Here is a 24,869-nt window from a genome sequence, read left to right on the forward strand (position 1 = left end):
GAGTAATAATCTGTAATTTCCCTCAAATGCATTAAACCTAAAACAAGCCTGTCTACAAAATATAAGTGCTCTGGCTACATTGAATTAGTTGCAGTCATATAGTTCAGTTCTTTAAAAAAAAGATGACTTTATTAACAGTAATAATGAATATTAACAGGTCATATGAATATATAGTTTAAAAATGATCAGTGTCTTGTCACAATGTCTGTTAAATGGTTACTGCTTACAAACAGCAGAGGAGCTACAGTACAAAGTTTATTTCTGGTAGACAGAATGACACAGTATTCTTGTTTATAGGCCTGTCGACTAGTATAGTATTTAAACAAACATAAAAACATTCAAGTTAACATCAGTGATGCTGTGACCCCTTAACAAACCATACCTGATTATTTACAAGGGCCAGATAACATACTGTTATACTACCAGGTCTGGTTCCTCCCTTACATGTATTTTTTTTTTTATTTTGGCAGCTCCTCAATGATAATTCTGGATACTGAATTCCACCCTGTGGACGCGTCACCTCTGGGGTAGTCGGCACAGGTCCCCACCCACACGGCCACATCCACCAAGCCTGCTTTCACACCCTCACACAGCCCTTCAACTGCAGAGGGAAAAAAAAGGAGAAGACAGTGTAATTGAGTTTCAGGGAACACCCAAACTGTCTCCACAGACGGAAATTGTCAATTGTTTTGTTGTCTGACACAGTGAACTTTCCAAAACCTAATTGGAGGAGTGTAACTTTACCACAGCAGTTAAATAACCACTTTAAAGAATAGGGAATTATGCTTGTTCCCTTTCTTGTGAGAGTTAGATGAGACCATCGATACTACTCTCATATCTGCGTGTTCAAGGTCCAGTGTGTAAGATTTATGGGAATTTACTTACAAGAATATGACAAATTGAATATTATATTTATAAGTATGTTTTCATTAGAGCATGATCACCTGAAAATAAGAGTTATGTTTTGTTTCCATTATTTTAGAATGAGCCATTTATATCTACAGAGGGTGCAGTCCTTTTTCATGCTATTCACCAAGTTGCACTGCCAGTTTACTACAGTAGCCCAGAATGGACAAACCAAGCTCTTTTGCATGAGTTTCTAGCCACAGTAGGTTCTCCTAGTACACGTCTGGAAAGAAGGAGTGATTGCAGTCTGCAAGATCAGGACCAGTGTGAAGGATTTAGTAACGTCTAGTGTTGAGGTTGTAGAATGCAACCAACTGAATATTACTCATCTCCCTCTCCCCTTCCAAGTGTGTACAAGAAAATACCATGGCCACAAAACTTGAGAAAAGAGCCAGTGTTTGGTTTGTCCTTTCTGGGCTACTGTAGAAACATGGCAGCCTCCGTATAGGAGGACCCACGCCTACTGTAGATGTAAACAGTTTATTCTACAATAATGGAAAGGCAATTATTATCTTCAGGTAATTGTAGTCTAATGAAAACATGCTTATTACATATGAAATTTCTCTCTTTTTTTCTTAAAATATACAGCTACAGTCAGCAGATAATTAGTTTAGCTTAGCACAAAGAAAAGAAACAGGGAAACAGCTATATTGGCTCTACGAGAGGGTAACAAAAATACATACTGTATCCATATACTGTATATATCTTTTTATAAATGGGGGAAGCCACTTGTCTGTGCTCAAACGTAACAAAAGTAACAAAAGCTGGGAGCAGTAACTTAATGAAGGCAACCAGGACAAACTTTATTGCATCTAAATTGTCCAGAAACAACTTGTATTTTTTTAAACTTCTTTTAATGGACTGAACAAGATATAACATGTTACTTAGTGAGCTTCAGAGGTCCTGTTAGGCAGATTTCCTTTACTTCAGACAGAGCCATGCTAGCTGTTTCCAGTGTTTGTGCTAAGCTAACTTGCTGTTGGCTCCTCCTCCAAGAAGTAAGTAGAAGTAAATAAAGTAAATACTGGTGAGGGTATTTCCCAAAATGTGAAACTGCTGTTTTAAGCTGGTTGTTTATGGATCTTTTTCACATCTGTCATTTTGACATTAAACAGAGTAAACAATTCAATTCAGGTCAAACAGAGTCAGGGTGCTGCTATTGTGCATGTTGACTCACTGGAAAAGCGCTGCTACACTAAATGGAATGAGGCCTAAAAGGGTTGTGCCTATAAAGGAATCCCTGACCCGAAAGAGTGATCATTTTAATCCAAACGATCTTTTCTTAACCAGCTGTTTTGTAGGCTTATTCCTACCCAGACTCTCACCGCAACTTTGTGTTATGCAATAATTTCACAAATCAAGGGTTCCCTTCAAGACACACTGCGCAACAAAGCCAATGACTTGAGTCGTACCTGAGGACGTTCTGTGGATGTTGATGGTGGAGTTGAGCTCAGGACTTCCCTGGTCTAAGTAGATGATGGACTCTATGGGCAGGGGGCCTGTGCACTCTGCTCCATTGAAGGTGAAGTACCACCTCTGGCAGCACGCGCTCTTACACTTGAGTCTGAGGGAACCGCTGAAGAGGACCCTGAGGGCGCTGTCCGAACGCAGCTTGGTGAACGTACAATCCTGCAACACAGCATGGAGAACTGTCGCCGCCTTTGTGCATTGTGGTGGTTGCATATGGGTGTTTTCACATGCGCACACATCATTTTAAACAAACTAAACTCAGTCGTCTTAAAGTAGATCAACAAAAAAGGGACTTCTTATTGATGTTCACATTGTCTGATTGTTATACTTAAGTTCTGATGGTTGAAAGTTGAGGGAAAACCTTGGCATTTCTGTGCATTGTAGACAGAAGCTGATTGATTTGTTCCTCGTTCCATATCTGGAGACGTGCAGTAGTTTCTTCCTCAGACAAACAAGGCTTTTCAACATCCACTAGTCTTGCTAGTGGTACTACCTACCATTTGTTTTTTTGAAATGTCCCAGTGCAATAGCATTTGATGTGTCTACGGCAGGCCTGGATGGCTAAAATAAAATGGCAAAGGGCAAAAAGAGCCTGGAGCACTTTGTGTTCACAATGCACAAAAAGGTACTGTATTCAGACCACCTCCTGAGCAGATCTGGGTTTCGCTTCAGAGCACAAAAAATTCTGACTCATCATTCTGATGTTGTTTTGAGGGCTGAAAGGGACATCCTCATTAACATTCGCTGTATGAAGATACTTACAGCTACTTTACCCAGGTCGATCCCATAATTCAGAGAGTTCCAGGCACACTGCTTGTAGTTGGGCCTCCAGGGTTCCTCGAAGATCTCATTAACGCACTCGCCTTTCTCACCTTTGAGCCCGTCACGGCCAGGGATGCCCGGCGTCCCTGGAATGCCGTTGGTGCCAGGGTTACCCTCTCTGCCAGGGGTGCCTGGTGGCCCCTGCATGCAGCTGCCATACTGGGAAAAACGGAAAAGGGAGGATGTAGCGATGGAAACTGACAGTGAAAAGAAGGCACTCAACAGGCACTCACAACATCTGCAGAGTCTATTGTTATCCAACTTCCTGTTTCAGATTATCTTTATCCTCCCTGGGGGATAAGTCCTGTTTGGGCTGCATGCAACACAAACACCTGAATGCTGCCATTCATCCAACCATCACACACAAGGAGCCAGATTATACCTCATATAAACACATCCAGTGCCATAGCCCTCACAGAAGTGCAAGAACAGATGTGATCCAAACTAAGGCAAAGCAACAGAACCAGCACACCGCGAAGCCATGAAGCAAGTGAGTGACAGATCGTACGTTAATGAGGAACTGAAGGCTTGGTGACGGCCTAAATTAGTAGGTGTCTAGCCATGCTTCTCTCCATGTGATTCATTGTCCAGCTGAAGCTCCTGCTATGTTTAGACAGATGCCGCATCTTACTCAAGCTGACTCAGACACACAGAGACGTGGGAGGTTGCCAAAACTGCCCGCCACATACAGAGATAGACACAATTAAGATCCAAGATAGCTTTGTGTCTTCAAGGAGACATTTCGAGCAACAGATTACAGTGTGCAGGTCAACTGTCAAGCTTTTTTTAGTTGGATTTGGATTTTAATTCTGGTTTAGTGATGTCTAAGTGTTGTATAGTCCTTCCTAGACATAAACTGACACGCAGAAGAGTGTCTTCCTCGCCCTTAAGCAAACACTGACGCCAAAAGGATTTAGGCCTGGACTTTTCGTTGGGTCATTGCTGCCCTTTTGCTCTGCTTGCAGCTGCGGAGCAGTTATGGGGGCACATGGCCAAAAGGCATTAGGGCAAAAAAATAAAAAAAAGTCCCCAGGCAAGAACAAAGAGCTTTTACTCCAGTTTCAACGTCTTGTCTCGACTTGAGTCCCTGGGGTGAAGTAGAAAAATCTACTTCAGACAAAGTGAATCTGGAAAATGCTTCAGTATAGGGAGAATTACAATATTCTAATGCCAGCTGCTGTGAAACAGATGTTTGAGGGTCTGTTTTAGTCATTAAGTGGCTTTGATGCGGCAACCTGGAGATGTTAAGCCTGACATCATCTCTATAGGAAAGTCTGGGATGAAACCAATAGATTGTGGGTTGGTATGCATGTGCTGTAATAGACCTGGAATATGCACTAAAGGAAAAGGGACAAAACGGCCAACAGCCTCGGCTAATAGGTGGCAAAATGTGGAAATGACGCAAATACAGCAGCGTGAGGTTGTTTGGTTGATATCCAGCAAGGAAATATGGTAGTGTTTTATTATGGGTTGGATTTTTGGAGACATTTCAAAGCAGACTAATGAATGGAACCTCTGTCCACTGTCTGCTGTTTTTGCCTACTGAATATTAGTATAACACACAGTCTGTTACTGTATTTCATGCATTAGTCAACACCGAAGCAAGGACTGAAGCTCTCCTGGAGCATGCAGAGCGTGGTTATAATGCTTGGCTTTGAGGCGTTTTCAATTCAGAGGATCTCCAGAGGATGCAAAATAGGATTTTTGTGATTACCACGTTGTTAGATCTTCTTTCTTCAGAGTGTCTAGTGCAGTTGGGCTTTTCTGCATCATTTCCAGTGCACTAGATACAGATGGTAACATAAAATGCTATTCATTACATCCTTCTGCTGTGGTCAGAATTGTGGAATATCACTTTGGTGGATAATGGAGAGCAATCTGAGAGAATCTGTGGTTCTCAAAGTGGGGCGTGCAGACTTGCAGGAGTCCCTGAGGGAGGTCCACAGAGTCCCAGCGAAAATAAACACTAGTTTCACTTTCATTTGGCTCCCAGAAGATTAAAGAGAGAAATGTGTGTCCACTTTGTTCCTTCACTCCCCACCTACAGCAGAGACTCTCGGGTTATGTAATTCAATACAAAGAGTCTAAGATTGGGATTGGAGTGGACTTAAAGGGACAGTTCACCCCAAAATCAAACATACATATTTCCCCCTGGCCTGTTGTGTTATTTATCCATCTAGATTGTTTTGGTGTGAGTTGCAGAGTTTTGGAGATATCAGCTGTAGAGATGTCTGCCTTCTCTCCAATGTAATGGGACTTGTTGTCTCTTTCAAAATATCATGAACTGGTTACTCAAGATGATCCGCAGACCTTGTTGTGAGCAGTTTCATGTAGGAACTACTTTCTTTCTAGTAGAAAATAAAGTAGTTCAGGTAGGTCCAGTAGATTCTACTGTCTGTGGACTTTCTTGAGCAACAGGTCATGATTTTTTGAAAGAGACACTTTTTTTTCAAATGGATTTTTTTTTCTCTTTTTTCTTTTTTTTTTTTTTTTGGTTCTTTGAATGCCACAGGCCATGTGCCATTTAGTCCCATTATATTGGAGAGAGTGTAGACATCTCTATGGCCAATACCTCAATAGCTCTGCTACGCACACCAAAAAAAAAAAAAAAAAAAAAAATATTTATAAAAAGTATTTTTTTCATTTTGGGGTGGACTGTCTCTTTAAACAGTTGAAGCATGCTATTTTTTAGGACTACAAGCAATTACTATTTTCATTATCAATTATTCTCATTCATTAAGTCTATAAATTGTCAAAAAAGTGAGACAAATGCTCATCACAGTTTCACAGAGCCCAGAGTGTCTTCAAATTGCTTCTTTTGTCCACCCAGCAGTCAAAATCTCAAAAATGTTTCATTTGTGTCATAAATGGCAGAGAAATCCAACAAATCCTCTCATTTAAGTTTTGAATGTTTTGCTTGAAATGATTAGTTGATTATCAAAATAGTTTGCAACTAATTTTCTTTCGATCGATGGATCACTTTATCGACTAATTGTCGAAACTTCAATATTTTTGAGAACATGATCAGATATACTATAACGCATTTAAAATATCAAGCACAAATTTCCCCCCCAACCCAAACTCATACAACCTTTTTTGAGCTGTTAAGACAGACATATAGATAACAAAGTGAGACATGGACAGTGTGAACCAGACCCCAGCTTCCTGTCAGGGGGATTCCTTTGTGTCCACTCAGTCTGCTGAACAGCAGCCAAGCCTGGAATAACAGAGGACCAGCTGACCATACAAAAGCTGTAAAATGGCATTTTTCTCATCTGCTGCTGGAGGGACCAGGTAATTTTGGAGCCCGTTTCGCCAAAGCGGTGACCACACTCACTGCAATGTAAGCCTACATGTGGATCGTATGGATGAATCAGCATGTTACTTTTGTCTTTTCCGGGAAAACAGTCATTTTAAAGACAAACAGCGATGCATTCCGCGAGAAAAAGTAATCCCAGGGTGAGTTTTAGGAACATCTCATGCACATGTTAATAAAGGTGCATTAAAAATACATCAAAGCGCGCTGAGTGGCAATAAAGTCATTTAAGTACAGTAACTGTGTTTTCATATGAGCTCAAAATATAATGTTTTTTTCATCATGAGAAACCACAAATTCTGTCCTGAACTCTTAAATCTCTCCAGGGAATGCCACATATCAACTTCAGGAAAAAAAAAAAATCACAGCGGCTACATGGTCACTCTTACCTTATCAGCGTCAGGATCCTTTCGGTATCCTCTATTTCTCACCTTTTCCACGCCATAAAGAGGTAAAGCCAAGCAGACAAGAAGCAGCAGGCGGGCAACGAGAGGAGACATCCTACAAAAGACAACTGTGCGCTCCCTCTGAGAGATCCCACAGGCGACAGTTTGACTCCAACTCCTGCCAGCCTTCAGTCCAGAGGAGGGCAGGACGAGAGGGAAGAGAAGGAGCCAGTCAACTTGCAGAAAACGGACTCGAAGAAAAAAAAAAAAAAATCCAGAACATCCCTGTGATGATCAGATGTGTAGCTGAAACCCTGCCCCATGTGCAGAATATGGAGTTAATATTCTTGTTTTTTTCACTCTTTTTGGACAGATTTGAGCGTATTCCTTAATGTGCGTGAAAATATCACGCTGTGATATGGAGGATCAAAACTGCCCCAATTAAATTAACATTTCATTAAATTCACCTTTTATAAAAACGTAGGTATACATTGATATTTTTAATTTGCTTCTGTATTTATTCACCTTTGTATCTTTCCCATGTTAATTTACTTTCCCATTTAATTTTTCATTTAATGATTTATCCAGGCATGAATAGTTGATCTATGCACTGTAATGTCAATAACCCAATAGGCGAAAAGTTGACTCCATTATGCCCTTTATTTACTAAATTCTAACAAACAATGAGCCTTTGAGCTTCATGGCAAATCTTATAATTGTAATTGGTTAATTTCATATACATAAAGCAGGTTCTTAATTTTGGTTTAATTTAATATATATTTAGATAAATTGTCCCTCAAGACAACAAACAACAAAAATATAAATGTACATTGTCATACTTTGAGGGATTATTTACTGTAACCCTTGATTAAATATATTGACTTTTATCAAACACACTATTTATTTTCTAATTAAAAAAATGCATTTTTCTACTTCATTTAGATGTTTAAAATTGAATAAACTATAAAAAGCAAGGTTAAATTCAATATAAACATAAATGTGCACTTTATATTGTATTGCACTTTACAAATAGAGTATCTGTATGATGTCCACTTCATGTCCACTTGCTGACTGTCTGCTCTTTCATATTCAATAAAAAGTAGTGCACAGTAAGAAGAAATGCATAAAAACATGTAAAATGAAAAAAGGAATAAATAACTGTGGAAATAATTATTAATCATATAATTATACAGTAATTAAATAAATGGCAAATTAAACAGAAATCTAAATTTATGTCACATTTTATATTTTTGATCATTTATTTGATTTATGTTTGATTTTGGCAGTCATGGTCCTCCAAAGTGTTCAAGTAAAACCTATACTAAAATCCATCACACATAGCATCATTACTGACTCACATAACTCCATTTTTTTCTTATTCAATAAGATTTTATTCAAATTAAATTGATACAAAATTCAACTGATAAGATAGGCTACATTAAAAAACAGTAAAAAAAAAAAAAAAAGTTCACAAAAGTTGTGTAGAGCATTTCATAGACTACACTAAGTCTAGGCACATTATAAGAAAGACCCCCATCCACATGCCAGAGTAAGAATATATATATACAACAAAAATAGTATCACAGGGATTCCCTTTTAATTAATCTTATTGAAATTATCCTGTGAGGCCCAAATATAAAAGATAAAGGGAAGATTCGATCCCTTACAGCATAACTGATTTTCAATAAATCACAGAAACTTTTCTGGAAGTACTTAGAAATATACGGTCCGTGACCCATATGTTAGTAGTGGTTTGTGCTTCTAATTTCAAATAGTGCAAAGCCTTTTTGATTTGTCTCCTCAATTTGACTCAAAGTCATATGAATTTACATCGAGAACACAGCTGGACCTCACACATGTGAAACATCTGTAGGTTCTTTGAAGATGAGGAACGCATCAAAGGGAGGCACATTCTTGTAGAAGACTATAAAGCTATACTTTATCCAAATTCACAGGTCACTTCTTTGAAGACACCTCTGCAGAACAAGTGTTTGTACAACAGAAGTAAAGTAGATTTTTTGCATGAAAACTTTTCCAAATAAAAATCATAAATTCAACATTGTCTAAAACTCAACTTATCAAGTTTAAGAGTCTGCCCTTTTTTCAAAGGAGCAGTAAAATAGCGCACAATATGTATTATAAGATGAGGTTTGAGGACAAACCATCTTTCCAGGAAGGACAATAAGACATTCAAAAAACAGTTAACCACAGGAAGACTCTCCTTAAGTGTTTGGCAACATCATGACCTTTTCTACAGAACACTCAGTGTCGTGACTAGTCCAGTGAAAGACTTCATTTCTAAAATAAAAAACAGAATATTTACATAAATATTGCATTTCTTTACTAGTATGCATTCTATGCAATTGAGCTACAAATCTACATAACAGCAGACCTATTTTTTCATGCATGCTATAAAAAATAAATGGCCATTGGCAGATGAATAAGTTGAAGGTAGCTGTGCTGCTGCAACATTCAGGTATAAGCTCAGAAGCTCAGTACAGCTGAAAGACACAGCTGTTACACAGGTATAGTTCAGATTATTTGATGTGGGATTGTTCTGAGTAGGTAGGTAGGTGTTTTACCTACAGATACATGAAGGCACACCCGCTTTGGAGAAGCAGAGAGAGTACCAGCATGGAAGCTTCATGTTGAATTGCTCTGGACAAGGTCAGCAGGAGACTGTTGGCTTTGGAGAGAGTGATATTTGCCTCATGTAACGTCTGTTTCTCATCAGAAAAGGCTGTCTGATGACAAGGTAAAGCAGTGAAAATATTCTAAATATAGAATACATTTTTTATTGGTATATATAGATCCCTTCCGCAGCACTTCATTTCTTAGCACCCATGCAGGCATTCCTCTATGCTTCTCCAAAGTGGGGGTGTGCTGATCTCCAGCTACTGTGACTAGTGATAAGTGCCCCATACAACCCAACTTCAAATAATCCAAACTATCCCTTTAACTAAACAATCCAATGCATTTACGCTCTTTGCTGAAACCCACAGATTCTGAACATACCACGTTTGAAATACTCAAGGTATGTCACATTTTGTTGGTAATTAACATTCACTGACTACAACGTAACCAATACAATCATAATCTGACGTATGAAGCTTATAAATGTATGACAAATGAATGCTATGGTTTGGAACCGATAAATGAACAAGTGGTTTCTAGGATGGATGGATGCACCGATAAATTTGGGAGGTCAGATGTTTCAGCAGATGCTGTCCTTTGTGTCCTTGCTCTCCTCAGGCACCCGGTGCGCCAGCTTGTGGGTGGAGTCCTGGATGCTGCTGCTGTGTGATAGGTTTAAAGCTGGATGCTGCTGTGCACTGGGGACCGGCCTGCCCTCTGACAGCTCACTCCTTGGAGTCGTCCTAAACCAGACAGGATATAACAGATTATTGGAGGTTATTACATACAGATGAAACAAATATTTTTTCATATAACAGAATGAAGGAACAGTTCAGATTATTTGATGTGGGGTTCTATGAGGTACTTATTCACGGTCAGTGTATTATCAACAGTAGATCCAAGTCAGCACTCACCCATTTCGGAGAAGCAGAGAGCAGCACAGAGGTCAAGCAATGAACTGCTGTGGACAGGGTCAGCAGCAACATGAGCTGCTGTACATTGCTTAGCATCTGTGCAGCTACTGCTCTCTGCTTCTCCAAACTGAGGGCGTGCCGACGAGCATCTACTGCAGGGGTCATGCTTTGAATGTCCTCATGCAACCCCACTCAAATAATCTGAACTATTCCTTTAACAACAGAGAGGAAAGCTACCTAAAACGGAGCTGAGACGCAACAGAACTGTCTATTTTATCAATGTGTAAAATACTACAAGTAGTCAAAGTGTTACGTCTGTGTGTTTCACAAACATAAAATATAAATCATTGAACGATGGTAGATCACATCTGTCTCACTCACCTCCCATCTGGGACTCTGTGCATGCTCTCTGAGCGGCTGCTCATCTTACTTGAGCTCCCGCCTTTGCTACGTCTCTCTCCCCCCTCCCTCTCCCTCTCCCTCTCCCCCCTCCTGGAGCTCCGGCTGGACGTGCCCCTGTCCAGGTGCTCCCTGACCGAGGCCTCGGACTGAGAACCTTGCACACGGGGCTCGTGATTGGCCATGGCAGAGGTTCCTTGATTGGTTAGGGTGGATGCGTTGGAGGGTGCAGCTCCGGTGCTCGTGCCCATGGACTTGGAGATGACCTTCAGCTTGTGGGAGCTCGGCTTGTAGTGCTTCTTCTTGTGCTGGACGCGGCTGTTGTGCTTGAGGAAGAACTCGCAGGACTCCTGCAGCACCCGGCGGCTCTCGCTGATGGGACTGCGAGTCAGAGAACAGTAGAGTATAGTCACATTACAGGTTTATTTCTCATGGAAATTGAATTTGAAAATGTAACAAAACGAGAGATATGGCCTCACTCTCTCTTGCGGGTCCTGTTGAAGAAGTAGGCCCACTCAGAGCAGGTCTTTTTGCTGCTGACCCAGAACACAGCAGATATTCCAACCACCAGCGTCATTAAGTATTTCACCAGGAACAGTGAGAGGTCAGGGCGGTCGAGCTCTGTTGTCTGAAACAAAGATATATATACACAAACCATGATGGAACTCTTGTGATTTTGCTTATGTAAACCAATTTTTGACTTAAGACTGTTTTAGCTCAGTAACTTTCCTTACAAAATAACGCTGACTGTCGGGCCTCTTTTAAAACATCTTCCTAAATATTCATATTTAGTTGCCTCAAATTTCACATTTATATTGCACTTCTCTTTTACACGCACACACGCACACACACACACACGTAGCGGTCCATTTAAAGATAGGCCAGACTGGCTTGTTATTTAATTTTTATAAATAATTATGTGTTGCTCAGGAAATTGTGCTTATCGTATTAGAGATTAGAGGTATTTTTATATTTTTATAGACATTTTTAGATTTTAGAGTATTTTGGGGGCGTTTATTCCCTTTATTTGTGCAGTAAAGCTGGAGAGAAATAAGACAGGAGGGAGAGAGAGTGTGGGTTTAGCATGCAGCAAATGTCTGCTTTTTCCATTATTATTTTCGACCTAATGCTGTCCTCAGAGTTCAAAAACACCTCCAGTAATAGACATTTTGTGTGTAGCTCAAAGCAGGCCAGGAATTTCAAAGAGGCCTTGGCCACCATGCCCCCTTAGTTTGGCTTTATGTCCCTCAAAAAATGATCTGCCCTGCAACCACAGTGGTCTCCATGCCCTGCCCTCACTGACCCAGCTGATTTTGTTGTTTTCTCCTCTGTCTCTTTCCTGTCTATACGGCTTTTATACACCAGCGTCTTTTTGTGAGATTCTGAATTCTGATTGGGCAACATCAAGTGAAACCCTGAGGATTTTTTTTTTTAATTCACCGATTTCTCCACTATGTAAATGAAATCATTCTTGGCCCTTACGTTAAATGTTATGTAATGTTATCTTAAAATCATTGTTTTATTTGACGGCCTTTCTTCACTGGCAATAGGCCTTCATGCCCTCAAAAAACTGGAAGCACCAAAGTTGAAGTGGCCTTGCCTTTAAAATTATGAAATTCAAGGCCTGGCTCAAACACAATAGTTGCATTTTTGTTAAATGATGTGATTAGACCACTTCTAGTGCTACACATGCATGTGTGTTGTAAATTTACTGAAAGAATGCAGAGACGAAATGTTAAGTTTATTTTGTTATGTGAGTATATTTTTACAACTTGCAGATAATTTTAAGGCTTTCGAGGCTTAACTAGTAATTTTCAAGTTTAGAACGTGCACTTTCCCTTTTTTTTTTTTTTTTTTTTTACACACACACTCTAATGCTTTGTTCAGACTGCAGGCAAATCAGATTTGTTTCTCAAATCAGACCTTTACGATCCACACTGCTACTTGCAAGTGATCAGATTGGATTTGTGTCCAAACATCACTAACTTATCTGAATGAGTTGCTGTGGTAACAACGTAGGCATCAGTATCCACATATGTTGGTGATGCAGCTTTTAATGTTGTCCTCCATACTTCTCTGCTAGTAACAGCATGGATTCTGCTCAGTGGCTCTGATACACTTCTGTCACTTGGGATCTGATGTCGTCATGTCGTGCAAGTTGCAAGTTACGCAAAAGATTGAGATGAGATCCAGATTGAGATGCATCTATAGAAATCCAAGTGGAATCACCTTTCAGACCACCTCCAAATATGGCTTGGATCTGATTTGCAAAAATCATATTTTACATGTGTTTTTGCTGTCCAGATTTTCTAAAATCAATTTGGATATGCTGAAAAACAGATGTGGACTGGTGGTCTGACCAAGACAATGAGTTTGAAAGTCTTTCTAATGTGTCCTTTCACCTTAAGTTGTTAGGAACTATAGGACATTCAGCAAGTGAATAAGCCACAGATACCTTGTAGGAGCAGGGGATGCTGTACTCTTGACAGCGGTCGTTGATCCAGGTATTCTCCCAGGTGCTGCGGTGACTCTGTTCATAGGTGTAGCAGGCCAGCAGGGTGACCAGCGGGACCAAGTAGAGGCAGCTGAACACACCGATGCGGATCATGAACTTCTTCAGCTTCTCTTGGTTGCGCTCGTCGTGCTGGATGACCTGCCGGACATTGTTAAGAGAAACGATGCCTGCCAGGATGAGGAAGAGGCCAACTATGACGCCCACACACAGAGGAGCCAGAACGAAGTAGCGCAGGGCGTCCAGGTCGTAGAGCCCCACAAAGCAAACGCCGCTGATGTTGTCCCCTTCAACCTTGTTCAGAGCCAGCAGCATGACAGTTAGAGCCCCGGGGATCCCCCAGGCAGCAGAGTGGAACCACACCTGAAGACAGAGGTCACATGGATCTACATTTTCAACACTGTCTGCCATTTGCTCATTTTATATTTTATTCTACATTTCTTTGCTGTATTCTCTTATTTGCGACCAACAAAGTGCATTAAAGTGATAGTTAGAATTATCTTATTATGTTCGGTCTGGTGTAGGAAGCTAAGCAATGTACTGCTATTGACAGGTTCGGCAACAAAAGGTATTCTAGTCACTTTAAAAAAGTGTCTATCTTAAAAAAAAATCAGTCTAAGTGTACGCTATGTTTCGAGTATTTTAACCACTCTACCTTGCTATCAGACAGCCTTTTCTGACAGAAAACAGGAAACTGCCATATATTGCTCTCTCTAAACCAACCAAACTCCATTGACAAAATCAGAAATTTCACCTTGCAGAACACAGGAGTTGCTGGTTTAACGCTGCCTTTACTTGTTTGTTTGTTTGTGTCAATGTGTGACTTCTGTGAATCTGAACTATCCTTTTAAAGCACCAAAGTCACAAAATAAGACAAACATGATAACCTATTGAGGCAGTGGTAGACCAGCAACTTCTGTGTTGTGCGAGGTAAAATTACTGATTTCACCCATGGAGTTTGGTTGGTTTGGAGACTGCAGTGTCAGATGACAAAGTAAAGTGGAGAAACTATTTTTAATATAACGTACACTTAAATTGATATTGATTTTTTTGGGGGGCCTTCTGTAATTGGCTTAAGCTTAGCTTGTGTGCTGGTGCCCCCTTCTGCTTCTCCAAACTAGAGGCGTGTTGACCAGTGACAGATGTAGGCAATACACTAACTACTGATAAGTACCTCATGTAAAACACACATAAAAAAAAAACACTATCGTTTTAAATCCTTAAAAACCGTACCGCTTTCTTCTCTATTGCCTCACAGCTCCACTTAGGACCAGCTGCCAGGAACCAGGTAATGGTGAGTATGACCCACCAGACGATACCAGCAATGGAGAAGAAGTAGAGCAGCATAAAGAGCAGAGTGCAGCCTTTGCTCTGGGAGCCCAGCACCACTGTATCCACACCAGCAGAATGAGCCGCTTTGGTACAGGCTGCGTTGTTCCCCAGCAGGAAACCAATGAAATATATGAGTGAGACAAAGCTGTAGCAGACAGCATAGAAGATTATGGGTCGCTCTGGGTAGCGGAAACGCTTGACATCGATGAGGAAAGTGAGGAAGGTGAAGAGCGTGGCGCCCAAGCAGATGATGGAGCACACGCCGATGAAACTCTTGGCGAATTCAATGTCGTGGGGTTTGAAGTACATGTTGGAACAAGGCGGAGCACAATCCTGGGCGCCCAGGAATGATGATCCATGGCCCGGCTTGGTCTTCAGCTGTAGTGGGCACCAAAAGCCAAGGTCCCTCTTGGTTGATGATGAGCTCACTGGGGTGGTTGCAGGAGGTGCCAAACCATCAGACAAGCTACATGAATCCAATCTAATGAGAAAAAAAACAAAGTCTTTTAATGGACTCATCAAGAACCACTGGTGTTGCTGTTGTGGATTCTCTGAAATTTTGCTTTTCTTACTTGTCACACTGTAGCTCAGGAGGCCAGGTGATACCAAAGATTCGTATATTCTCCTCACAATCAGACAAAACAGTCTCGCAATCCTCTCTGCATGGACGGATCACGGTGTTCTCTTCGGTGCATGCTGGGATAAAAGCTTGGCACAAGAAGTTGTGGACATCTGGAGAACAGTGCAGGTTTGCCAGGGGCATGAATGGCTGGGGATGGAGAGAAAAGTTGTGTTGTATTGACTTTGTAAATATGAGAGGTGGTGATCTTTATCTGAAAAATCATGGATTTGCTCTGTATGCTTTAAGGGGGTCTGTAAGCCTGTGGATCATTTCAGGTAAACAGCAGTCTGTGAGATCATGGAAATACCTTTGAAGATGCAACCCACAAGACACCATGCAAAAAAGTACCATTTAAGATAGCTTAACTAAACATTCTTAGATTTTCACAGGGGCCCCATGTGACTAGGGATGCACAATATGGATTTGTTTTTCTCATGGCCAATACAGATGAGATAAATAGCAATTTTACATTATTGTATTTTAAGAAGAATTTCATATAACCTGTAGTTTATACATGCATACATACAGTACACAGTTTATACTATAACTCGATGGATGATTTATTATCTCACAGCTCTGACTGAACCATATTTAACTGACATCACTATTACAACAAAAATGAAGAAACAGTTCTGACTCTTCAAATATTCATTTATTTTTTCTAGTAGAGTAAGTATTGAAAAACTTCACAAACATACTTTGGTTTTTACCGAGCATTCTGTCTAACAGCCCTTTCAAACACAAGGCAATCTGAGCTGCACTCATCACCAGGTTCAGTGTGAAGTTCAACCTAGTTGAACTTTGAGTGCGAGTTCACTGAGTGGTGCGACGTGCATTCTGCTTTGCTCAATGCAGCTACAAGCCTTGTGGCATAAGCCATTAAAAAAATAGGTTTCAGAGCACAGTGGTGCCATTTTCGCACTGTGTCTGGAAGACTCAAAAGAATTCAAATATGATTTGACAGGTTATTTAAAAGCATGTAATATTACTATAGCAAATATTTATCAGCTATAATTTCATTATCAGAATAATAAATAACAACATAATTTTCCCATTATCAGATGATAATTCATCAGCCCTAATTTTATCCTGCATCCCTGCATGTAACTGATTAAGTGTTGAGGACATAAATGGGAATAAGAGCTTGCAAGATAATTAACAGAGAAGCAAAGAGAGCAAAAAGCGTTAATATTACATGAGGCTAAATATATTTATTTTTTAGACATTTTCCCAATATTAGCTTTTTTCTTGTAGGAAAACTAGATCATTTTACTAGATCATTAGACCTATAAAATTAAACGAGAAGTAACACAAAAGACTTTGGTCGACCAGGTTATAATAACCCCTAGATATATAGAAGATGATGATGATGGCTCCCAAGTTGATTTTGCTTCATTTTAAGGGGTCACAAATAAAAAAATATTGGGAACCACCGCTCTACATAAAGTGTTAACTTCATTTTGTTGATCTGCCGGGATCTATAGTGCACCACAAAGGGGCCCATTCACTGGCTGGAAACCATACTTGTCCGTTTCAACAAGCTGGTCAAGAGCTTGAGGACTGAGAGGTGGGGGATGCGGTATAGGTGGCAGGAAATGAGTGCATGGACGTTTGGAAATATACAACGACAGGCCAGGATGGCTGGAATGCAGAGGGCTGTTGATAGGTTATGCTGCTGACGAGACAAAGTATGGATCTACAGCACAACATGTGCAGCTTACACTGGAGAACACTTCATGCTAGCAAAAAACAAAAAGTCCAGATCTGGTCTTTCAAACTTGACTGAGTGTAAACTTTTTAGACTTACTGAGGTTCTTTTGTTATTGACTTTTAACCACTTACATAATCTAGAATACTTTGTTCACTCACAACTGCACTAAAACCAAATGGATGTTTTAGAGCTTTGTCTTTTAACCTCACCAGTCATTATCAGACCAACATGCACGCAGACTTCTGCCAGTCTACAGCTAATATTTGTACACAAAACACACACATACGCTCCAACACAGTCCACTATTATACTAATGTTTCCTCTCCTCTTTTTTTTTCCTGAAATCCAGTCTGGCAGTAGGCCCACATCTCTGGGGCCTGGGCTTGCCCCCTCTGACAGTAAGCGTCCTTGTTTCTCTACTGTGGAGGTCCTGGAGTCCTTCTCAATGAGCTGCCCATTGCTCAACAATCTGACCTTTATTTGCTTTATGGCAGAGTTACTGTAAAAACTGCCCTCATTTCAAAAACCTTCAGACAGGATCAGTGGTACAAGTCGAGCTGATTCGCTCCCAAAGGCAAAATCCTCTGCAGAGAATTTCAGAGCAAAGTACTTCAAGGATTAAATGATTCCAAAAAATGGCTAGAAAATCACTGTTCAAACTTCCGCTCAAACTTTTAAGACCCTGAAGTGCTCCCTGTCTGTTACACTTCATCAATTAGTCTTCCCATTCTCTTTTTATTCTTATACTTCAAACTTTTCTATTTCAAACTCTGGCAAACACTGGTGGAATTTAGGACCAAGGGCAGAAAAAGGTTAGCCCTCCTCTGGAAAATCCTACTGATAGGCCAGACTGAGCCCATACCGAAGCAGAAGTCTGCTTGATTACAGCGTCAGGGCTTTGTGATAAATCACTGCACACTTTCAAAGAGAGCCATGTATAATATGTAATGTTGACTGTAAGCCAGAGAGTGCAAGCCTGTCACCTGGGAGACAGGGCTTTGGAGGTAAGACTGTGTACGGGGGGGAAATGAGTGAGTGATTAACAGAGAGAGAATACTCATTGTGGTATGCAGGGTTGGCTTTGTGTGAGGCTGGGTGTGTCCCTCCCCTTCCTCCAGATATCAAAGGCCCCTCACAACAAAGTCGATGAAGTCGCCCGTGGCCAAGTCTGCTTGTGAAATAAAAAGCCCGTACCTGCTAGCCCGCTACCTTTGTGACACAAAAGACTCCCTCAACAGATCACTGTTCATGCTCAACGCTCTGACACCAAATGTGTGTAACCCAAACCCTTGCCTTCAGGAATGCCTGGACACAGGATGCAACAACTACAATCAGACACTGATTTCACTGATGAGGAGAGACACAAGACAACACTAAAGCCGCATTAGGCTGCAGAAGAAGGCAGAAGAAATGTCAGTCAGCCTGAACGCAAAATGTAAAAATTGAAATCTGAATTCTCCTCACATTTGTGTAAAAAAACATAAATTATCCGAGTGCCAAGCACACTCAGCATGTGAACATTTGAGCTATAAGATGGAGTTGTGGATACATGGGCCAATCATTCACAATATTTGGCCAATCACATGAAGTCCCAGCTAGCCGTCAGCTTCTCTCAGATTAAACTGGTGTCAATTTGGTGATCAAAGCAAGGTTTGCCAGCATGATGGACAAAGAAGGAAAGAAAAGTGGAGTCTGTAGTCCACATGGAAAGAGGAAGCTAAGTTAACTAGCATTACCTTTGCTTCATGTTATTTCATGTTATTGTCAAACCTCACTATTTATGATGTCAGACCTCAGTCAAACCAAAAATTGTAATGCAATTTCACTTCAATTTCAAGAGCAAAATGAAACACATCTGCTCAACAAGAGACAGTGAGCACTCAGTTCTTTCTGGTTCTTGACATTATCCTACCTTGGACTGCTAATGTTCAGAACTGCCTCACAAAAATAAAACTATTGCCATTAAAGTGTTGTGATACAACGGTAACTGCAGAGAAATAAAAAAAAAAACGTGTGGTAAACAACACTCAGACCTGAGTGAAGGTAACCCCTGCACTGTAACTACTCCCCTGTGCAGAAGTGTGTCACCATAAATGAGAATGTTCTTCTTTCCTAATCTACTTTTCTTGTTAAAGCAGATATGTTGTGTAGTTCTAGTAGGGAGACATTCCTTCTTCCACACTAATTCCCCAATAATTTCATTATGACAATAATTTATAGTTATTTTTGACAGCTGAGACTTCAAAACAAGTGTACATGTTCATAGTTATCAAGTTCACAACAATCCAAATCAACAGTTTATTTCCTAGATAGGGGTCTGTAACAATTAGGCATGATCTGTGGACAAACTGTGGCTGGTAAATTGTGTGTGCCTGTTGATGACCATTAAAATGGTAATTATGGTTCACTCAATATGTGCTTCTGAAGGCTGACCGACTCTGACATTTATAGACTGGAGCCACTAATAATAGCACTAATCCTAGCAATCATTTTGAGATGATATTCATTATCTGCAAATGTGACTTGAATTACAATATTTATTTACAAGCAGAGTGAGCTTTTTTTCTGTCACAGGCCAATATAATTACAACTCTTCATGGAAACCAAAACTAATGAGATTCTTTAAGGTGGATCAGCGGCCGTGAAACCCCTTAATATAATGTTTTCCCCGGCGAAGGTGTGAAAAATTATCTTATTTCAAACTGTCTGGCAGTATCACAGATACATTGTCTATTACTGTCTACCAGTTCATCCTTGATTCTCAAAACAGACATTTTTTGAAAACTTTGGGACCTCCACTAGAAAAGGTTCTGTGGGTTTGAACAATGTCTGATGTTTAGCCAAATACTGTTCACACACACAACAGGGGTTTTGCACTGATTAGCCCACCTCGCTAACACAATTAAAAGGCAGAAATAAATCTGCAACACATTCCGCCTTAAAAGGGATAATTAAAGTTTTCTGAAGCATGGTTGTATAAAGTACTTCTGTACTGCAGCTAAGATCAGTTAGTTTGTTCATGTTACCTTGGTGAATCTGAACTAAGCTTTTAAAACATCCAAGTTGTACAATAACACAAACAATATAACAATCAAGGCAGCAGTAGACAAGCAACTCCCAGTAGACAAACAACTCCTGTCTTTTGCATTGTAAAATTACTGTTTTTTGCCAAAAAGTTTTTGAAGGTTGAAGTTTTAAGAACTTTTATATTTTACAGACTGTGATGAGTCTGTCTTTAGGGAAAAAAAACATACACTGCACTGGCAGTTGACAGGATAGACTGGCTAATGCCCAACAGGACCAATATTGGCACAATTCAATCTGTCAACAAACTGATGTATGTAATGCTATGAGGACTCACCTCCATGTTACTGGCTGCAATATCCTGGTCATAGTGATCCATCATGTTGGGAAAGAAGGTCATGTTGTAGGGCACCCCCAAGCACCGATGCACTCTGATGGGCTCACAGGTAAACAGGCTGTGGGCACTGCAGCTTCCCACCCATATCAGCGCCAGGCACGCCCACACAGGTCCTGGCATCAGCATCATGACAGCTGATTGGGAATGCATGTGTGTGTGACTGTACGTTTTTTGTGTCAACTAGAACAGGTTTCTTTTTGGCTCAGTGTGAGGATATCTTGGCCCAAACGTTAAGTTCGCTTGGCTCACACTTCACCCACATCTCTCTTTGCCTGGGGTCATCTCAGTGGAGCCGAGAGGAATCGCAGCACGTAAAACTTTCTCATCATTGGTCCTCATGTGCCTCTGGGTCACAGATAGGAATCCCACATCCCTGAAAGTAAAGTATTCATGAAATAGGTTTATACTTTCCAGTACAACTGAGCCATATCATTCTTTTTGGATCACAACAACCCACATTTCATCAAGACATGAAGTCTTCAAGATCCCCAGCTGACAAGATTTTTTAAAAGTAGTTAAAAACACAGAATTGCAGAGCAGGAACACACTGAAACCCTGTCATCAAAACAGTCTACCATACAACTATCTCGCTGTGCGAGAGGCAAATGAAGCTAAGCAAATTAAAATAAGTTACGCATTCAGGTCCCTTGAGGTCCTCAGGCTCCAGTTTGAGAAGCACTGTTTTGACACAGAAGTAACATGGAATTACGGGACCAAAATCCAGTCAACCTCCGTGCAGACTTGAAGAGCATGCATTTACACAGGGCGGGGAATGTTAAAGATTCAGGCTGATTCAGTAGAATGAGTCTCAGCTTGTTGATGCACATTAAACTTCACATTAAAGTGTCACAGTTTCACATGCACACACGTGAAAAAGCAGCTACAAATCATACAGGACTTGTTTTGTATATTAGTCCTGGTTATATTCAGTATGCTAACACATATATGTGTGTATTATAAGACAATTCTTGAACCACAGTCTATTTCATTCTGGAAACTTTTAGAAAATCAAACCCATATTTTAAAAGAATATATTGATGTTTTATTTCTCCGTCTGTCCTGTGTACCTATTTCCTGATAGTGGCTGTGATAAAAGTACATAGATAATTCAGATGAAACCATTTCTAGCAGACCACAAAGCATGTGTTTTTTGTGATTTGAAGTTGGTATCTTAACACTGGTTGGATGAAAAACAGCTGTAGGGCTGGGCAATAAATCAGTTTTATACTGATAGCGTGATTTGAGAATAGACATAATCTTAGATTTTGGATATCGTTATATTGTGGTACGCCATAAGTGTTGTCATTTCCTGGTTTTAATTGATGCATTACAGTAAAGTAGCATAATTTTCTGAACTTACCAGACTGTTCTACAATCTGCCTTTCCACACTTAGTCATCATTTCCACATGACTGATGATCATTTATCAAAGCTCTCATTCTGTTACTATTTTGTAAAAGCACCAACAATCATCCCTTCAATATTGTTACAATATTTCAAAATTTTAAATTTTATTTATAAAATATATTATTTATAAGCCATAGTGCCCAGCTCTATGCTTAGGTCTTTCAGTCAATCTCCTATATGTTAAAATCATGAGTTTTCCAAAGCTATAAAATAGCTGTAAGCATAACTGCACAACTTTAAAGATCTTTAAAAAGTGTAATATTGCAGTGATTTAATAGTTAACTTTAAATATAACTTTGTTGTCTAAATTTAAACCATTCAGGGTTGCAACTGACTATGATTATTTTCATAGTTAGTTAGTTAGTTAGTTAATTAGTTAGTTAGTTAATTAATTAGTCCATAATTATCTCAACGAATATTTGTTTTGAAAATGGTAAAGAAAAAAAAAAAAAAAAAAACTAAGATGACATCCTCAAATGTCTTGTTTTACTCACAACCCAAAGATATTTAGTGTACTGAGGAGAAAATAAAGCAGAAATATTCACATTTAAGAGGCTGAAATCTGAGAAATTTTACTTTTTCTTTAATAAAAACTTCAGATTAATAAATTATCAAAACACTTGACGATTTATTTAATAATTGATTAATAATCTATTAATTGATTAATCATTGCAGCTCTATCACCATTAACGCACATTCAATCACTATAGCCATATATGACTATATGGTCTTTTAAAGATAAAGAGATGAGTTGTTTATATGGGTGCTGATGATTATCATATGTTGATGTTATCACTCGTGGTAGGAGTTTACCTAATATTACCACACCACTGTTTATATACAAAGTAACCACCTTCAACAGTCTTCATAGTGCTGACTGTAGTAGGCCTGTAAGAAGTAACAGTTTGAAGCACTTTGTTTAGCTAGTTATTAGCATAAAGTTTTGAGTTAGCATATTAGCAAAGATTAAAGACAATAAAAGTTAGCAAAGCAAATCTCTGACACCTCTTCAGTGTAATAAGAAAACATGTACAGAGTAGTAAAGACATAGTTAATACGTTTCTATCACATTTTCATGACTTAGCATATCTTAAACCTAAGAACTTTAAAGGATACGTCCGTGTAGCGACAGGAAAGCCGTTTTCCCGTGAATTAGACGCCAGATGCGGAGAGAGAGCACAGTAAACTTCCCTGCCTCGGTCGCTGCCACGGGACGGGCCCGAAACAACTTCGGTAGGTTACAAGAAAGTTAAAAAAAATATGGTAAAAACGAAACCCAAACACTTACCCCAACTAGCCAGGAGATAATGTCACAGCTGGCTACATGGACACTAGTTGGAGCGACTCTGGGGAATTTGGTAGCGTGTTTCCTGAGACAAGCTCCAGCACGGTCCCTCCGTCCTCCCTGGTCTGTCGAGCTGCATTCAAGTGCAGTTGGTAAGGTCGATATTTAATTAAAAAACACACTACAGATAAGTTGGTTGAACTATGTATTGAACGCTCCAGCAATACGAAACCATACTGAAAACAATAATTGTAAAAGACTGTAAAAGATAAATTACATTTCTTCGAGTAAAAGGACGTATATCACATATAGTTGTGTTTTTGAAAATATCTACACTTTTAAAGTTGTAATGATGTTAATTTTTTATCAATATGTTATGCACTCACATTTAAATGGAAGAAAAATAACCTCTTAAAGAAAATATTTCATCGCAAAAGTGCACCTGACTGCGCCGACAGCAGTTGAAATTGGGTATTGACGGGGAGCACGTGAACGCAGCAGCCTTGCAGATGAAGGATGGGACAGGATGAGACAGTCCCAGAAAAAAATGTCAGGAAATCTGCAGAGATTTGTGAATATAATATGTGGTACAACAGTTTAATTTCAGGTTTTGTTTAAGAAAGTGTACTTGTATATAAGCCAGACAATGTTTGCCTTTTTATAAACTCGGTGGACTGTTTTTTTTTTTTTTTTTTTTACATCCGTATCAACAGGAGGTGCTGTCGCTTTTTTCATGGACAGATGAGGAGATAATAGGGTGAGGATGCTGGTGTAGTTTTACTACACACCGCTAGATGGAAGTCATAGATTTATCAATTTAGCCCAGAAAGGACTAAAGAGGACTAGAACCTAGTAATGCCTTCAGAGGATACTCAACAAGCACCAAAACGACAGTACACAGCTAATAAAAAATACAGCCACAGAATACTCTGTATGAATAGATATTTTAGGTATTACAGATGAGTACTCACAGATCAAATGTTTCTATTGAAGTATCCAGGAAAATATCAAAACCTTAATGGGCAAAGAGTTGATAATGACATCACAACTGTAAGTCATTATAGGCTTTGTTTTCTAGGTAATACTCTCTATGAAGCACATGTCTATAATGCATTATTAACATACATGTAATACATTATAATCTTCTCACAGCATTGCATTTTTCAATGGCTTATAGGGTCAGCATAATACGTCATGATTGCTGGTCACTCTGTGACTTTTTTTCCTCATACATGGCCATAATGCTTAATGCAATAATCATAACACTATATAAAGCACTTTATAATGACTTATGAGATGAATTATTATAATATCTCATAACTGTATGTCTCTCACTGGAATTTCTTTGCAACAATCATAGTGTATTATAATTCTCTAACCCTAACCCTTAAAGAATGGCTAAACAAAAAGAAGAAAAGATTCATTGTATGAGTGCATTTAGTAATGATCCTAGATTGTAATTATTTCAACTATGAGAATTATAATATACTATGGTCTTTGAAGAGAAATGCCACTGAGGGACCAGTTATTGGGAGATCTTATGATAGCTGACCTTATAAGTTATTATAAAATGCTCTATAATGTGCGTTTTTAATGTGTTATGATTATTGTTATAAAGCACAGTGGCTATTTATGAGGATTTATAGCTCTAAATATGCATTGCTATAATCAGTTTATAATGCCTCATAAGTATATTTAGGGTCAGGACTGGGCAATAATTTGATATTATATTA

The 24,869-nt window shown here is 39.5% G+C and overlaps 2 protein-coding genes across 5 annotated transcripts; both read right to left on the reverse strand.

Annotated features, from left to right (window-relative positions):
* Positions 1-233: 233 nt before the first annotated feature.
* LOC146321060 (collagen triple helix repeat-containing protein 1-like) lies at positions 234-7,176 on the reverse strand. Of its 4 annotated transcripts, none has more exons than XM_084726083.1 (5): positions 6,904-7,176; positions 4,913-4,981; positions 3,139-3,357; positions 2,319-2,535; positions 234-601 (listed from the first exon to the last, which is right to left on the reverse strand). In XM_084726083.1, exons 1-5 carry the CDS (start codon positions 7,012-7,014, stop codon positions 459-461), a joined length of 759 nt encoding a protein of 252 aa, XP_084582209.1. In that variant the 5' UTR covers positions 7,015-7,176; the 3' UTR covers positions 234-458. The 4 variants fall into 4 exon arrangements, with proteins under 4 accessions (XP_084582209.1, XP_084582210.1, XP_084582212.1 ...); XM_084726084.1 differs by having other exon boundaries at positions 6,946-7,175; XM_084726086.1 differs by lacking the exon at positions 4,913-4,981 and having other exon boundaries at positions 6,946-7,171.
* A 2,048-nt stretch (positions 7,177-9,224) lies between these two features.
* Positions 9,225-23,273, reverse strand: fzd6 (frizzled class receptor 6). The gene is made up of 8 exons (XM_084726087.1): positions 23,140-23,273; positions 20,386-20,818; positions 15,264-15,460; positions 14,593-15,172; positions 13,303-13,722; positions 11,327-11,475; positions 10,830-11,228; positions 9,225-10,277 (listed from the first exon to the last, which is right to left on the reverse strand). The coding sequence occupies exons 2-8, from the start codon at positions 20,593-20,595 to the stop codon at positions 10,115-10,117; spliced, it is 2,118 nt and encodes a 705-aa protein (XP_084582213.1). The 5' UTR covers positions 20,596-20,818; positions 23,140-23,273; the 3' UTR covers positions 9,225-10,114.
* Positions 23,274-24,869: the final 1,596 nt, after the last annotated feature.

This window comes from Lutjanus erythropterus, chromosome 9 (genome assembly GCF_056507025.1).
Source record: "Lutjanus erythropterus isolate fLutEry1 chromosome 9, fLutEry1.hap2, whole genome shotgun sequence".
Lineage (NCBI taxonomy): Eukaryota > Metazoa > Chordata > Actinopteri > Lutjaniformes > Lutjanidae > Lutjanus > Lutjanus erythropterus.